At 46.2% G+C, this 17,333-nt stretch overlaps 2 protein-coding genes across 22 annotated transcripts in view; both read right to left on the bottom strand.

The window, feature by feature from the left end:
- Window positions 1–1,111: 1,111 nt before the first annotated feature.
- LOC143360488 (protein dpy-30 homolog) lies at window positions 1,112–5,033 on the bottom strand. Its single transcript, XM_076799412.1, has 4 exons — window positions 4,896–5,033; window positions 2,657–2,930; window positions 2,463–2,539; window positions 1,112–1,858 (listed from the first exon to the last, which is right to left on the bottom strand). The coding sequence occupies exons 2-4, from the start codon at window positions 2,670–2,672 to the stop codon at window positions 1,616–1,618; spliced, it is 336 nt and encodes a 111-aa protein (XP_076655527.1). The 5' UTR covers window positions 2,673–2,930; window positions 4,896–5,033; the 3' UTR covers window positions 1,112–1,615.
- A 1,352-nt stretch (window positions 5,034–6,385) lies between these two features.
- Dscam1 (Down syndrome cell adhesion molecule 1) overlaps window positions 6,386–17,333 on the bottom strand; it is an 81,218-nt gene continuing 70,270 nt past the window's right edge. For 10 of the 21 annotated variants that reach the window (XM_076799391.1, XM_076799393.1, XM_076799398.1 and 7 more), the window contains 18 exons: window positions 15,982–16,101; window positions 15,309–15,482; window positions 14,778–15,074; window positions 14,298–14,659; window positions 13,823–14,194; window positions 13,574–13,760; window positions 13,195–13,482; window positions 12,792–13,061; window positions 12,367–12,598; window positions 12,117–12,293; window positions 11,873–12,042; window positions 11,309–11,548; window positions 10,697–10,864; window positions 9,918–10,055; window positions 8,986–9,176; window positions 8,566–8,911; window positions 8,158–8,215; window positions 6,388–6,526 (listed from right to left, as the gene is read on the bottom strand). In XM_076799391.1, the coding sequence (XP_076655506.1) occupies window positions 6,442–6,526; window positions 8,158–8,215; window positions 8,566–8,911; window positions 8,986–9,176; window positions 9,918–10,055; window positions 10,697–10,864; window positions 11,309–11,548; window positions 11,873–12,042; window positions 12,117–12,293; window positions 12,367–12,598; window positions 12,792–13,061; window positions 13,195–13,482; window positions 13,574–13,760; window positions 13,823–14,194; window positions 14,298–14,659; window positions 14,778–15,074; window positions 15,309–15,482; window positions 15,982–16,101 (3,875 nt within the window). In that variant the 3' untranslated portion in view covers window positions 6,388–6,441. The other 11 variants (XM_076799406.1, XM_076799402.1, XM_076799404.1 and 8 more) reach the window with 8 other exon arrangements.

Genomic DNA, 17,333 nt, shown 5'->3' on the forward strand with positions numbered 1-17,333 from the left:
AACTTTTATACTGCAGAGGGATCAATGGAAGTTACAAATCATGGTCTGTTTTCAGTAGAGGAACCAAATAAATCGACAGAGCGGGCTAGAAAACTAACATTCCAGTATTACTGTCGGCGTCGAACGTTTTGCCAAACTGTTTCGCTCCTCTACCGAAAACAAAACACGATTTGTAGCTTCTGCAAATTCCTCGTCTACGAGAAGAAGCTTTACTCTCTCCTGTGGAACACGTAAATCTCTTACCAGACATCTAACAATCTTAATTTATGAAATAAATGTAAATATATTTGGAAAGCATGTCTTCGGAATATTTTAGGAATTGGTCGCTGGGACCGTTCTGATAATTTTAGCATGAGAGATCGTTTAGCGTTGTACGATGTTCTCATTTAACGAAATGAAAAGATAGTGTTCGTTATTTATTGGATGTCTACCTTAAAACTTGATAGACCAGGTAGGAAATAAAACGAAGAGCGGGGGTCTGGTGAATGCACGGTGCAATGGTATCAAGGAATCGAGGTAATATACTGGGAGTCGGATAGGATCCCAGCTCGTTAATTGCACTTGGTACGATGATGCTGCCGCGCGAATTGTTCGCCACGGAATTACCTCGATATCTCGTCGTTGTCGTTGTTTTGTACGGTGCTGCAGCGTTATCTGTGTCCGCGCGAATTTTCTTTCATCGGGTTCGTTACGGTCTTGCAGCGACAGTTAAACCGTTAACACAAAACACTGCGCGAAACGAACCAGCAACCGGACCACCCACCGGTCATAACTATTGCGCAGCGCGCGCAAAATTTCACCCTCTATATTAGGTCTACCGGCAAGGTCTGTTCAGTTTCGAAAATCGTATTTCACAGACATTACGTTTGTCGTTTTATCATCGTACGGTTTCGCCGTAACACCCAAAATATACAGGTTTTTACATTCTTTTTGCAGCTTTAAATATAGCAAAATTAATTTTGTAAAGTGTACACGCCTTCTGGTAGACCTAATATAATAGAACCTTATGATTTTCTTCCTCGAAAATGACAATTGGAGAAACGGGTTCCGGTATTACGTCTCTGCTCCGGATTATTGGCAGTGTCGGACCGTGTAATAAATTTCAGGCTGATTCATTGCGCAAATTACATTTAATCGTGACCAATTAAATCACCGTTCCAATTAAAATCGACGAAAGCATGGAGAACTCATTACGATTTATTGAACCGGCGATAACGATCGTTTTGGTCTTTCCTGGTTGATATACAAACGGTCAACAATGTTATTTCACAGGAATAATTTGACGCGCTGTATCGTCGGTAAGATTACTTTATAGATTGATTGCGATAAATATTGAACATATTAACAAGAACATAAATTTCCTCACATGTTATCAATGGGTAATAATCAATGAACGCAGGAGAGAACATTTAGGAAAATTTAGTACATTTGTTGCAAGTTGGAGGCGTAACCTTCGAAATAGATCGTGTGGTAATAGGCTAATACATTTTGTTTTACTTAATGCAATATTAGAAACACACCTTACCAAACTCGAATACTTTCCTAAGAAAGGTTTGTATATGTTTTGAAAATGATTCTCAGATCTTCACTGCATATTCATAAATGCTTAGGCAGTTCATTGACTAGTTGGCGGAGATTCACCATTATCGTATTGGCTCTTATTCCTTAGCAAATAACCGGCTAGAAAGTTTATAGGATCGGCTGGTCTTTCCTTGGCTAGGCTGGAGAGCGCTTGTAGCAAAATGGGCACTACCGTTTGATCTAAGTATTGCCTCGTCGGTAGAGATTGTACTTCGACACGCGACTTCTTTGGTGCTACACCGGTCAAATCAGAATCTTTATTCATTGCTAGTAGTCTCTGAAACAAGAAAACATACAAACAACTATTAAACATTATCTATATCTTTCACCCACCCAATACTTAAAAATTTATACTGTTTTTGTACTACATTCCACAAGTAATACAGCGCTATAAGTGTATAAATATAGTGCATTCATCGCTATACACACTTATAGCATTATTTTGTATATATCTCTAAACAATCTATCAAAAAAGAAGTTTCTATTAGCTGTCTATTATTGCTGTAGTTTCTTATGAAAAACCAGAAATCTCATAAACATCCTAGAATCTGTATACCGCACCGTCAAATCATACACACACTTTCAAAAATCAAAATATTGATTATCTTTACCGCACAAATGACACGTACACAGGTTATCGATGAAAATAAACTTGAATTTTAACATAACAGCTGTCCAGTTGACTGGCGGGAAAGGTTAAAATGATTTTAAATGGACACGGAAGAAACAGAGTTTTCGGATATCTTTTCGTGAGATCAATTTTGCACTATATGAGCACGACGAGTTTCTATCGATGTATTTCGGTATGTTCGAAGCGCGAATAAATTAGGTTGAAATGAATGTACGAGGATACGTATAGATTTGGAGGTTATCCGACTCACTTGCGCTGCTTCGCTCAAGACATTGGGGAGGGGTTGTGCAGGCGTCGCTGGCTCGGTTCTTTCCTCCGTTGTGTTCTCTGCCGTTACGAGATTAACAAATTAATTAGCATCGCCGGTGCTGTGTGTTCTCGCTCGAAACGTATCGCTGAACGGTACCTATTAAACTATAAAAAGCAAAATAAACGGATACCTACCACCGCCGGACGCCATCGTGCAAACAAATGCTGTTACCAACTACGGCGATTTATCACTGCACCGAGCGCTATTCAAATGTTACCAAACGCTCGATGCCCGCCTCCTTATCGTTGCAAAAATATTCCGACGCTCGTAAACGAACCAACAGATAATTCGTTGCTTTCGTAGTATCGTTGAAAAAACTCTCGCGAACCCTTATCGTATGTTGGACTTGTCCAAAGTTTTATTCTCGGATATAGTTAAATCATTTAAGAGTATACGCTCGGGCAACGCCTGGAAAAATACGTGTTCCTTTAAGAATTTTTAATAACCGATCCATTCAATATAAATTTATGAAATTGTTATTAAGTTTAGACGATATCTGGAAGAATATTTTAAAAAATTTTCAGCACTAATCATGCGGTATTTGAGAAGATATAATTATTTATTCGATGACCTTCCCTATATTTGTATAGTTAAATGCTGATTCTGGTTAGATAAAAATATCGAATATTTTAAAGTTTTTCTAATTTGTGTTATTGAGCAATGTTATTGAAATTAATTTAATGATGCTTCAATTTCCATTCACTGTACCATTCTGTACGATCATAGCGCAATGTTACAGACCAAGAACTATTCAGTTGGAAGTGGAATCAATCAAGCCTCGTCCGTTCTGTTTTTTTTTTTTTGGTTTTGTTTATTTAACGTAAAGTTAGACGCTACGACTTTGGTACAAAAACATAAAACAGTGGTACTGAGGAAACGGTGTACTGCGAGCGGATCCTCGAGTCCCTACGAACGCGGAGAGATACGTGTATCGTTGTATGTGAATGCGAACTTACGGCCAATTGAAAGGCGAGCACAGAGGGCCAACGGAATTAGTAGAAAATACGTAACGTCTCGAGTCTGCTTGCAACCGAAACGGAGAACGATACGCGCCCCGCCGAGGGTGTGAAGCTCGAAGAACCGCCCCGCTGTTTGCACGAAACGAACATCGATTATCCCAATGACGACCAAGCATAATCATATATATATATAATTATATATAGGTATGTATGTATACAATAATATATACGTATAACGCGGACGGCGGCACCGACCGTTTTATATGTTCACAGCATCACGAAACGAAAAAACAGTAACGTTGAACCTTTGCGAAGTAAAAACGATTCCAGATCGATCACACAAAACCGTTAACGACAAATAAAACGAGTGTATACGTGGTTTTACTCCCGAGTGGATAAATATAGAAGAAGAAATAGCTATAATGCGACGTGTCGCGCGGACATCGCGTTTCAATTATCGTTTCTTAGTTTAATCATCGCATCGTTAATAATATCGAATAAGTTAAATTTACCTTTCTCTTTCCTCCCTCGACTTTTCTTTTTCTTTTTAATCGCGTGAAATTCCGAAAAAGCTTCAAAAGCGAAAAGCTCCGCGCGCGTGCCACGCGCCAGTTTAAAACGTGATAATTACGTAGGCAGTAAAAGGTGACTTGGATATGGCTACATTTAAAGAGTGGTAGAGCGCGATCGTAACACATACACGAGACACGAGACTTTGCGCAGCCTTTGAAATCACATCGATGAGTAAAAGTGCGTCGGCGAGCCGAGTCGCAGCCAGCGATCAAAAAATCAATCGTGTTACGAGGGATGGCGAGGGGGTTGGCGAGACACCCTCGATTCGAGAAAATGCGCGCGAAATAGTCCGACAATGATACGATAGAATCGGCAATCACGGGCGAAGATTCCCGGCACTGCCATCGTCGTCAACGACGAGGCATTGTCTTCGACCGTGACGCTCTCTTCTCCTCTCTTTCTCTATCTATATCTCTATCTCTCTGGTGTACCACTCGAGCATCGCCTCGGCAAATAAATGCGACACCTAGACATACCTACTTACAACGTATGTGTATGAACGTCAATGTATACATATATATAATATATTCATATATTTGTATATATCTAAATAGTGTTATCATAAAAACGAGAGCTATGAGACACGCGCCGCAACTGCATTCCAGTGCACGCGTCGAGCAAACAGAGGATCGGGTGCCTGTCGAATCTTTCTTCTCTCTACTCTCTACTCTCGCTCTCTCCCTCTCTTCTCCTATTTCTTTCGCATTCTTTTTCTGCTTAAAGTGATCTACGTGGATACTAATTATCATTTAATTCGGAAGCTCGACGCGTCACCGTTCAACGAATTCAAAACGGCGCACCTCGCGACCATATCCGTCCGACTTAGGAGCTACTTACTTACGATTTAAATCGGTACTTGTTGCTCGAATTGCTTACACGTTATATCATCGTCGCATTATCGTTTAAACTCACGTTAATTGATCGAGATTAGCTTGCGGGAATATATGTGTGTGTACAGCGGACTAAATATCATATAGGACGATTAAAAATCGACAGCGAGCGTGGTGTAGTGTGTTTCAGTGTGCGCGTGTGCCTGGGTGTGTGTGTGTGTGTGTTTACGTGTGTCCTTGCTTGCTAGCGTGAATTTCTGTTCGTTTGCTCGCGGTTGACCGGCGAATTTCTGTGTTCTCCCAGTGGAGCGTGTAATCGCGTGCTGCCTGCGTGATCCTTCTTCCTTCGAACGGTGTTTCGGGCGAGTAATACTGCAGCAGAAAAGCTCGCGACCGAAGGAAGAATGTTCGCCGCGTGTATTCCTCGAACTACAGCTACGACGACGACGACGACAACGACGACGACGCACTCTCCGCGACACTGTCGCGCGAACAACAGCGCTGCCGGAAAAACATGTTTTTGCTCTCCGCGACCGTCGAGACTCAAGATCTCGTTGATTTCTCACCGAAAAAGGGGGACACAACCTTCGTTACGAAATTATAAACCGTATATACCGTATGTATATGTATAATATCATAATTATATACGTTATGTATGTATGTATGTATAATATCATATGCCTGCGGGGAGCGGCAGTGTGGCACAACCATGACTTAAAAAAGCGAGTAACTAATATATTATTCTCGTGTTGGATTTCCCGTGACTCGTGGCGCTTGGAAGCGACAATCGTAACCTAGGACATCTCGCGAAAGAACCCCCGTGTGTGTATGTGTATGTCTATGTGTGTGTGTGCGTGTGTAATGTAAGTGTACGTTTGCTTTGTTCTTTTTGTGTAGATCGCGAAGTCCATCGTCGCTGAGAGCACGCGTCGCGGGTCGGATCCATTTGTCGCACCTGTCGACGAACATGCCGGGTCTGTTCGCCATCCCTAAGGGATCCGTTCTCGCTCGCGACGGACCTGTGATCGTAGATCATCGCTCGGATCGACGCGGTATATCGTGCCCCGCGAATAAATGTTCCCTTCCCCTCCTCCGTCCAAGTACGGCAGTCAATTGAATTTGGCAGTTTCGTCATCTGGCCTTGTCGACGATTGAGCAACGAGAAATGAGCGATCGAACGATTACAAGAAGATAACGCGAGATCGAACAAAGTGAAAGGCCAAGAACCGGTGTAAAAAGATATGGTCGCGGACGAAGATAGAACGCAGGTCCCTTTCCTCAGGGGGGCGGCCGGGTTACCGTCGATCGTTCGAGCGTCGCGATCCTTCCTCACGAGATCCGCCGATCGAGGGCGAAAACGTTCGCGTGCGACAAGGACCGAATATCTACCTAACTCGCGACGACGCGGCTAATTCATTTAAATGGTAAATCGTTGCAAATTGGACCGACGACAGCACCGGGGGAAGAGTTAGCTTGCGCATTCTATCCGCTTCTCTCGAGTCTGCGGCCGCTGGCGACGAGAGAGACGGAAGACCACGGAAGATGATGATTTACAGGTTACACTGCCACAGTATCGTAGGGTGTGAGGAGTCCCCCGTGACCGCCGTGGGAGGCGCCGGTTTGCCGGCCGGGGGCTTCGTTTCTGCAACATGCAGTACGCATTTTTCATATTCCGATGTAGACTCGGTGGACGGCATCGTTGTCCCTCTGCTGTTTCAACAGTCTCACTCTAAACGGATTCACGGCAGAAGCCTGCTCGCACTACGCTCATACTTTTCTACCAAATGTGATTCATCGATCACGCTTGGTTTCTTTCCTCGTTCTCACGGCTAAATCTGCAACGGTGAACAATGAATATTACAGGAGTATCCTGTAGCAGATACAAGTGCAACATGATAATTCCTGTTTCGAGCGTGGTGCGAGCATTGTTAAAACGCGAATCAAGCTCAAGCTCTATCCACGTGCAGACGCTCTGGCATTGTCGACGAGTGGCAGCATCGCATCTAAACAACAGCAACTAAAAGACTCTGCACGTGGCACAGCGACGAAAGCATGCAAACTAGCGGCACTCGCGAACACGTATTAATAAGACCAGGTGTAGCGTTAATATAATTAATAAATACAACATTAAAAAAATTTGATTCTGTTTGCTGTTGGCAGCGATGGATAATGGTTAGTAGCACCAGCGGCAATGGCGGCAGGATCTGTAGCGATAACGGGAATTTGCGCGCGAAAAAGAAACTTTTCGGATCGTTCTTAGTATACCTTCGACGTCATCTGGGAAAGTATTAGTATCAACTACGGATGTCACATGTAATTAGCAGTTATCATCGTATAATCGCATGCAAACACATGATTGGTTGAAAAAACAAGCGGTAATTCGGACCCAGGTAGAGATCTCGTTGGTACGGAGAAGCATACTCGCTGTCGAAGCATTGACTGACCTATTCTCGTGGCCACAATAAAACACTAACTAAAAAACAGAGTTAACGCAGCTTCTAAAGCCTCTCAAGATCAGTCTCTAACGCGACTGTCGCTTGGCGGGTGTGCACCCTGCGTTTGTAGTTATTGATTATTGTCTAACGAACTTACGGCTTCCTGCGTAAAGAGTCATGAAACAAGAAAAAGTCAGAGTAACGTTAGACAGATTGTCGAAAGGTTGTTTCAAGGTTCTTAGCGGAACCACCGTGCACTCGATCACCACTATCATTTTCATAGGTATACCCACGACTGTACGCAAGTACTTGAAAATCCAATTCAACAGACTCGATACCAGCAATCAACAAGCTAAAATAACACTGTCCAAGTTTATAGCTTTTATTCGCTGTCAGTTTTTGGAACTAAAACCGACGTCGACAAGGGAACTACAGTTTTCTTTCGATTCTGGGTTCCATAAAGTGGAGAGTCCCTCTCGTTCTGGCACTAATCAACAGAAGAAGCGGTGATAGAGATTGTCTTGTTGCGAGAAGCAAAAACATGGTCGCCCTATATCGAAAGAAAACTGTACATGTTAGAGCGGAAAACGATTCTGTTGGACAGTGTAATTTACGCAAAGAAGAGATCCAGCAAAGAATTACGAAACGATCAGGAGCTATCGTGAATAGCGAGAGTCGAAGCGACTGAAACGGAGAGTCGGCCAATTTAGTTTCGAGAAAGTCAATGACTTAGGTTCTCGAGGCAAAGAAATCGCTCGAGACACAGCGGCAGGAACGGCGAACGTCGGTTCTCGCGAACCCGATCGCCGTTAACCAAACTCACTCGATCTCTACTGACCTCTCTATGAGTTTACGCATCTCCTCGGTGGTCATGCCGTCCTTGCCGCGAGCATTCACTGAAATAGAAAAACACACGGCACGATTGACACAACGGTAAACTACTATGACGACACGTAACATGCAATTCGTGGGAAGCTAAAAACGATTAGGTACACAGACTCCGGAGCGAGTCCCGGTTCATTCTTGTACAATTGTGACTCGCTCGGCATGCCTATATATTCGCCTACTGCATAGGAACGAGCAACGGGCGGGGAGGTCCAGAGCGAACGGAGCGAGCCGAAGAGATCGTCGTAGATTCGCGCGCGAACCGGAAATCCCGGTTGGCGCGCGGATGATCGACCTCTCTGTATTTTCCTCGGTGTTCAACCCTTTCGCCCCCCACTCGATCACGGTTCTCTGTACTGACCGCCGTAGTTGCGGTTCACGAGTTGATCGCGATCACACTCTGCCTCGCTGATCTCGTTGCTCTCCTTGCTGTCGTTGAAGCTCGAGTTGTTCTGGTCGTGGTTTCTTGGCGGGGGTGGTGGCGGTTCCGGTGATCCAGAGACGGGGATGTTGCGTGCCGATCCTACGCTGCGACGTCCGACAGAGCCACGAGATCCGTAATGATCGTAGGGAGCGCCGTATTGTCCGTATTGGTCTTCCTCGGGAGCACAGTTGGCTGGGTCGTCGTATTCGGGCGAGAAAACGTTGTGGGTGCCGCTGCCGCCTCCTTGGGATGGGACTCGGGAGTAGCGTCCGTTTTGACGTGGCTGTAACGGTTATGGGAACACGTTGATACATTACAGGCATGCGATGTCACACACAACAAAGTGTTTCCAGTTACCATAGACTGAGATCCAGAGCGGCTATGAGCAGAGACGTTGGTGGGGTGTCCAACAGGTGGTCCCATCGTGCCGGAGTGTCCATTACCAGGGTGGGGGAAGGTCTGGAATTGCATAGCCTTGGTGGGGTCCATTTCCTCGCGGAATCCAAGAAGGTGGAAAGTGGCGTACGGGCAGATCTCATCGTCCATGCCTGAAATAAACGATCACTCAGGGTAGACACTGTCATTTTGGTCGTGATCAAACTACTCTATTCATTGTAAAAGATCGTATCTCGGTGCATCGAGGGCGTTATAGTCGCTCCCTTTTCGGCGAGAACGCCGCTGTAACAGACGAGACTATCCGGAGCGGGGTGTGTTTCGAGACGTATGCGATCGCATAACTATAACACCATAATACCTACGTATGTATCTCATTCCTACGTTTTCCTCTTCTCTCCCACTGCTCGAGGAGAAACATTCAGACGGGAGAATAATGGTCATGCACGTGTCAGTTTTACGATTACGGAAGCGCCAGTCCACTCTAATCTCTGAAGCGATCACGGAAGACGCAGAAGACATTTTTTGTTTCTTTAATTTCAGTCGGAGATCCAAGCGTCCGTGACAGATCGGAGGCACGAGTGGACGGTTCGACCGATCACAGAGAAAATCGTGAAAATGGATCGAAAGAGGTGTTTCCTATACGAGTGCGACGTGTTTTCTGTTTTGCGAAATAAACGGGTACCAGCGCAAAGCATGCTTTGGGCGTGCAGGATGAAAGGGGTCGAGACGAGAACCGTGGAACGAAGAGGACTTACGAAGGACCGGCTGCAACAGCTGTGTGCCGCACACGGTATAGCGCTTTCGCAGTCTCGCGATAGACGAAGGGCTTCGTCTTCGGGGAAGGCGAAGGTTGTAAGAGCGCTTCGTTCGGCTCTCTAACTACTTTTACCAACCTCTGTGGGATAGACCCTCGGCACTGCCCATACGCGGCGGCGGTGGACATCTTCGGTTCGGCGGGCAATGATTCAACTCCTCGTACATATGCCGCCTCGGATCCCACGTCGAGTGACTCCTTATCGAACCTGTTCCACCTATCGAACATATACTACAAAGGTGGTACGACTGGCTAACGCTTACCGAGATTTTCGGGGTTTGGCTCGCTGCCATTTCGGGTGAGATTGTATCGTTCGCTTGGGACACTCGGGTCACACCGGCTGCGCGCCGTAACACAAACGTGACTTGACGCTTGTTGTGTGATAAGCGCAAATAAGGGAGAAAAGTAACCGGTCTTCTTGCGTAGGACCATACATCTCGATACTTGTAGAGAAAACATATTTTTAAGCGAGGCAGACACAATGAAACAGAACTGGCAAAGTCTATGATGAACGCGTGTGGGTATGGTGTTTTGGATTTGTAGCGGGCGGAAGAGCTACGGCGAGTCTTCAAGCGACAATTCTTGCGATTTCGATGGTAATGGAAGTGTTTTTGTTAAAACGCGATCTTCGTCGCTTTCAACGCTTTCTATCTTTTCCGCCCGCTATCCGTGTGTAGCTCGAACTCGGTTTCGAGGCTGTCCGGCAATGGTGAAGGCTAACAATGTTTTTTGTGCGGTCCGATCGTGTCACGTCAAATAAAAGAACGGTAAAGACTATCGTGCCGATGCGACAACATCTAAACAATTATAGTTGGAAGTTAGCTAAAAAAAATCATATGGTTGGCAGTTGTGGCTTACTTATCACTGTACCTCGCTTGATGCGATCGCATGTGTTATAGTTGGATCCGGGTACGGGCGGCAGTTTGCGATTCGGTGGCGCGATGTAGCCGAGTTCGTCGCGAAGGTCGGGTCTGCGTTTGTCGAGGGTAGCTCCGCCAACTCCGGTTTGCTGGTAGACCACGTCATCTGAAAGTAATCGATCCGGATGAATGAGTGCGAGATCGAACAGACGGTTACGTGATACTTGATTGCACTGTCGGTCCACCGACACCTACAACAGGAAAATTCAGCGGAGAGATTATTTTCCGAAAGTAGGGCGGCGTACGTCTGGATCGATCGTCAGAAAAATAACTTCTTCATCGTGAAACGCAGCAGTGCACGGTGAAATTTGCGTCGCTTCGGGAGCCAACAGTTACCCAGCAGATCGCTCCATATTAAATCGGTAACATTAGTTCGATTTTCCTGCTGACTCGTGTAAATTTAACCGTGCACTGCTGTAGACGAATGAGAATGTACCAGGGCGAGCGCCGCCTTTCTCTGTTCGTTCTACAGAGAAATTATCTTGCTGATAATGATCCAACGGTTCAGTGACTTAGCAAGTTTAAAAAAATAAAAAAAAGGTTGGTATACATTGTCCCTCGTAATATTTCTCGTCGGCTGATGAGATACCTCGCAGCCGCGTTTGTTCCGGGCCTCGAGTTCTCCTCGACAGTGCGACGCAAATCACCACTATGCCTACAATAATCACTACAACCGTAGCTCCGACCGGCACCACCACGTTTACGTCGAGCCAACTCGGCAGCCAGGGGAAATAACGCCTGACATCGGTGTTGTCGTTACCTCCGTTGCGTACGGGCGGTGCGATCGTACCTGTACGTTCGAACAACGGGAAAAGAAACAAATCTCTGAGTTACCTTTATCGCTACCATGGCCCTTTCCTCTCAGAACACAGATCACGATGACGGCAACGATTATCACGACAATAGCGGTTACCACCGGTATTACCAGATATATGTTTGCTTTGAAAATTTTCATCGGATCTTCTTCGTTGCCACCACCGTTCACGTCAGGTAGCTCGCGAGCCGGTGCAATGGTGCCTGGAACAAAAAACACGGCGACCATTCAATCCAGCCACCATTAGCACCGGCCTACGAGTGCCGTTGCCCTTTCTTTCGATGTTCTTCCCATACTTACCTCCGGTTACGGTCAGTGTTGCGAATTCATACTCAGCCACGGTGAAACCAGCGTTATTGTGTGCAGTGACTCTCAGGTGATACCAGCTAGCAGGGTCCAGGTCCAGAACGACGAAGTTGTTGCCGCCGGGTTTCACGTTGTTCGAGACTTGATTCCATTCTTGTTGGTGCCTGAATCGTTAGTTGTTCAATGGAGTAAATCTATTCGATACAGGATATCACTTTTCAACGCGATCTTTTCTTACTTCTTCTTGTGTTCAACGACGAAATAGAGCATGGGGCAGCCACCGTCGGACCAGGCGTTCAGGTGAAGGGTGATACTGTTCGTGGATACTTCGATGAATCGTGCCGCTTCGGGAATAATCGGTTTCGAGCCTTTGGTGCGGATGTTGAGCATGTCGGAGGGATCGCCGGTGCCAATTCTATAAAAATGTTTATTTTCTATGAAATTTCGCTCTTCGAGGGTTCCTAGAAGTAAAGATGCTAGACAAGTACCCGTTGTAAGCCGTGACATAGATCTGGTATCTCGAGCCACACCACAAGTTTTCCAATGTGTAGATTTGATCCGTGGAGCTGATCTGTACGGTGTCCCAGTCGCCAAATTCAGGTTTGTAATGAATCGTGTATCCGTGGATCGGAGCGTTGTCGGTCGGGTGAGGTCGGAGTTTCATTGTCAGCGAGTTAGTGGTTGTAGCAGTGAGGGTGACTTGCGGCGAGTGAGGTGGAGCTGTAGAACATCAAGAAATGTTAATCACTTGACACCTCCAATGTACTGTATCACTGTCGTATGTACCGTGCATTTCTAAAATGCATTGAGAAAATATATGTTATGAAAGAATGAAAACTTTGTCATTTTCTGAAAAAGTAGGCTTAATGTACTCCGGCCTAGGGTCGAAATGTGTAGGCGTCGCGCATCTCACCATGGACGACTAGCTGATGAGTGACGGTGTCATGGCCATATGAGTTTTCGACGTAACACGAATATTCTCCTGCATCGGTGCGGTCCACTTCCTTAATGAACAGCGATCCTTCCGGCAACTGTCGCAGTCTGTCGCTCGATTGCAGGACCACGCCTCGTACTTTCCAGATCACTTCGGGGGCAGGTACTCCAACGGCAAGGCAAGGCAGTTTAACATCTTCTTTGTAAGTTGCAGTGAATTTGTCGTCGAACGATGCCACCTTTGCTGGTACTAAAATTTAAGATCACCTATCAGTGGAGAACACGGCAAATGTAGATGACAGGGATCGAAGTCATCTTAAGTAGAACTTGTTCAAAAGTTTCAGAACTCTTTCGACCCCTGGTAAATAAGACTGGAACGGTACCTCGAACACTGGCCGCTAACGAAACAATTTTAGATGCCTGTCCCTCGCCAATGTTGGTGCTCGCGGTTACCCAGAAGTCGTATCTCCGTTGTTTGTCCAATTTAGTAGCCTCGTGAGTCAATTGATTGGGTGGAACTTTCTGGCTGGTGGGTTCGTCGGCGTTGTCGGCTTTTGTGTAAACTGTGTACTGGGCGATCACTCCGTTTGGCTGGCTAGGTGGGCGCCATGAAACAAGGATCGACTCGGGAGACATTACCAGGGCTTTGATCGCGGTTGGAGCTTCCGGGGCTGAAAAATAAAACGATTATTCCATTTTAAAATGGCATGATGATTTTTGGGCCAGCCTATACAGTGAAAACTCATGAAAATCGTCGTATACCGTCTTGTTCCGTTTGACAATGGATGGGGGCAGATTTTACACCGTCACCGCCAGAAGTGAACGCCAAAACTTGCATGCTATAGTTAGTGTATTTCTTCAATCCGTGCAAAATTGTTTCGGTCGATGAACTGATCTTGGTGTCCTTGGTATTTTCGTCGTACCAGGTGTCGGATGGTCCATAAATAACCTGCAAAGAACAACTGTAGACTCTGTTGGGACCTTCGATCGATTCTACCAACGTTTACTAACTTTGTAGCCAGTGATTACACCGTTAGCAGCGCTCAGAGGTGGCGATATCCATGAAACTCTGATGGTCTGAGATGTGAGGGTCGTGCAAGTGGTATCGTGCGGGGGTTCGTCGGGCATTCCTTGGGCAGTATGTTGTCTTGTCACATCGCTCATAGCTCCTGAGCCAACCTTGTTGAAAGCCTGGACGACGACGCTGTATTGTGTGTAGGTTTTCAGGTTCGTGATCTGCAAATGATGTTCCTTGCCGTCTTCCATGGAGAAGTCCACAGTTTCGTAGGTGTAGAGCTTGTCGGAGGAGGTGAGTTTGTAGCCAACGTAGTATCCAAGAATCTCGCCGTTCCAGTCCTCGCGGGAGGGTGGTTTCCATGTTACCTGTTCCAAATTATCAATTTATTACAGAGAATAAACGTAGCAAGAAAAGTCTAAAGGACGTATTAATCGTTTTGGCCTTCTGATCCGAATTTGGCTGCGTTACCTTCAACGTGTGCTGGTCAACAGCGTCAACTCGAACATTGGTTGGTGGTCCGGACGGTACTTCTTCGGCAGTGATAATGGTAACGGTGTCAGAGGGGCGAGAGGCACCAATTTCATTCTCGGCAACGATTCTCAGGTGATAGGTAGTGGCAGGTCTCAGATTGAATACTCCAGCGACGTTCTGTTGAGATCCGGGTACCAGTACTCTGTCGATGTCAGTTTCCCAGGAGCCTTTGCTGATCTTGTATTCGATGACGTAGCGGGTGATGGGGCTGTTTCCGTCGTAGGGTGCTGCCCAGGATAATTGAACGGAACGTCCGGATTTGTCCAATACTTTCAGGCCGTACGGTACTTCGGGAACCTCTGCAACGATGTTTAGTTAATTAATACTTTTTCGAAACTCTTACGAATTCTTTTGCTTTTACAGCGAACGTTTTTTTCCGTGTTCAAGTTTCCTATTTGAACTTTTTCGAAGGTGTACCTTGAACGATCATGTTGATGCTGGTGTCATCGCTTCCAAAGGCATTGGTGGCAACGCAGGTGAACAGTGCAGAGTCGCTCCTCTCGGTTCTCTTGATGCTCAGGTCGGACAGTACTCCATTAGCCAGAATCTCCTCTCGGATGGTGTAACGGGAATCGCTCTTCGGGTCCAGTCTCTTGTTGTTCATGTTCCACAAAATGCCAATCGGTTTCTCGCCTTGTGCCTCGCATTGCAGTACAGCTGGTTCTCCTCGTCGTGCAGTCTGGTTCTTCAGTTTGATCTCGAAGTGGGGTGGTGCTGCAAACAGTATTGTTGTTGTTAATGATATCGTTTCTGGGCGGAAGTCAGGATCAAAGTTTGGCTGTTTCACGTTTTTACGAAACTAAGCAAAAATTAACGAAACGATGACTCAATCTTCTTCTAACTTTGTGCATTCTACACTGTATTTCATTTCGGATAAAGCGTCAATGGTAAAAACTGAGATTTGGCATCGAAATACAGTTGGCATAAGAAGACTTGGCATCAACTTACCTTGAACGGAGATGAGAATGACAGCCGAGAGTCCTGAGCCAATTCCATTAACAGCTTCGCAGAGATAGTAGCCTTCGTTTGTCTTCTGGATGTTGTTGATAGAGAGGGTTCCATCTTCCACGCTAATGTCAGGGTTGCTCAATTTCAGGTCTGTGTAGTCGCCCGGTGTATCCCCTGCGATAAGAAAAATTACATATTGAAAACATATTGTTGTTACGAAGATTGTACATGGTGCAAGTAATCTTTCTGCAAGTCGAGTGACGGAGGAAACTTCAAAGTACTCGCAAAATGAAACTGTGTACCTGTATCTTTCGTCTTAATACGATGGCACTTGTTGAAGGGGTGCCTTATGAGGTAATTTGTTATTGTAAAATGGCAAGCACTCCTAGAGAGCCGAGGAAGACGTTTGTCGTCTGCCATTAGGCCATCCGTTGTAAGAGAATCGTAAATGGAATGAGTATGATGGGCATCAACCGCAGCGATTTAGATTTAGATGCCTCTTTAGGAGCTCGCAAATGTATAACAGTCTCAACAAGTGACACGGTATTGTAAAACGAAATTTTGTTACGCTAGTAGACTCAAAACGAACTCAAGTCGTTTGGTACAATTTTAAGAAAGCTACAAGTTTTTAAGGGGTGTCTATTTAATTTGCCCCTACTTGAGAAATACTTACCAGCAGCTCTCTTCCAGGTGACTTGAGGCTTAGGGAAACCGTCGGCTTTGCATTCAACGCGCGCGTCAGAGCCTTGAGCGAATGCCTTATCGGTGGGTTCCAGGATCCAGCGTGGTGGTACTGTTACAGAACGAGCGGGTTATTCGAAGTGCCCTCCAGGCGCATCCACCAATCGGCAGTTAACCCGGGAGCGAGTCGCATCGGTGGTCTCCAGTCTCTGAGACGGCGTTATGGCGGATCGTAAAATCATTTTCAACAGGAGACAATCGAGCCTGTCGCGACAACGACACGAGACTGGAGCCCACGACAATTCGGTTTCGCGGCATGCTGAGCGAAACGCGACTCTCCCCCGCAACTGCGACAAAAACACTGCGATTAATTCGTCATGCGGGAATTCGAGATGATTATGCGGGTGACTACTGCACGAACAGAAAGAAAGAAGGTCGTCAGGCAGATCATAGAGACTGCGGTCGCGGCTCTGAAGGAGCTCGCGTCCGGCCATGCGATTAGAGACGCTACCACGATACTCGAGCACGGTCCATCATGCTGTACCGCTTGAAAAGTGATCTACGGTTTAGTCTGACAGGATCTAGAGAAATAGAGAAGAAGAGAGAGAGTGAGAGAGAGTGAGAGAGACAGAGACAGAGTGAGATAGTTAGAGAGACATGCGTGTTGGAATAATATCGACTACCGCTACGAATGCATGTACACAAAATGAACGAGGCGAGACGTGTGGTGAGAGGCGTGGGCTGAGGGTGTGGGGGGGGTGGTTCGGAGGTCTAGGTGTTCATGGTGAAACAGGTGATTATTCAAACGGTGATGAGAGGGCAGGTCGAAAGGGTGATTCTCAGAGGGTGATTGGATGGTCGGTCGGTCATCTTGGATCAAGGACACGTTGTAGCGCGACGGGGGTACGGTGAGGTACTAGAAATCGACACTCGAATGTAATCTGACGAAAAGACACAGCTCGATTCGTAGGACCTACAGAGTCTCGCCGAGTGATCGCGACGATCCAACGACTGTTCGCACGGTGAAGAGTATAGTGATCGATAGAAGAGACAGATAGATAGAGAGAGACAGAAAGAGAGAAAGAGAAAGAGAGAGAGAGAGAGTGTGTGTCTGCGTGTGTGTCTGTGTGCGAGTATTGCGACGCGAAGCGAGTCGCTTACGAACAAAGAATCATGTGGTTGTGTAGCCTACCCGGGGTACCTGGATCTACACTGTTTTGCCGCGGCTAAACGATGGTCGGAAGCCAACAAGAAACAAGTGTTCGTCGAAGACATTGGCGACGATGAGCATGACAACGAGAGACTAGGGCAATCAAACGAGGCGAGGTACTACTTATTGTCAGA

This window comes from Halictus rubicundus, chromosome 13 (genome assembly GCF_050948215.1).
Source record: "Halictus rubicundus isolate RS-2024b chromosome 13, iyHalRubi1_principal, whole genome shotgun sequence".
Lineage (NCBI taxonomy): Eukaryota > Metazoa > Arthropoda > Insecta > Hymenoptera > Halictidae > Halictus > Halictus rubicundus.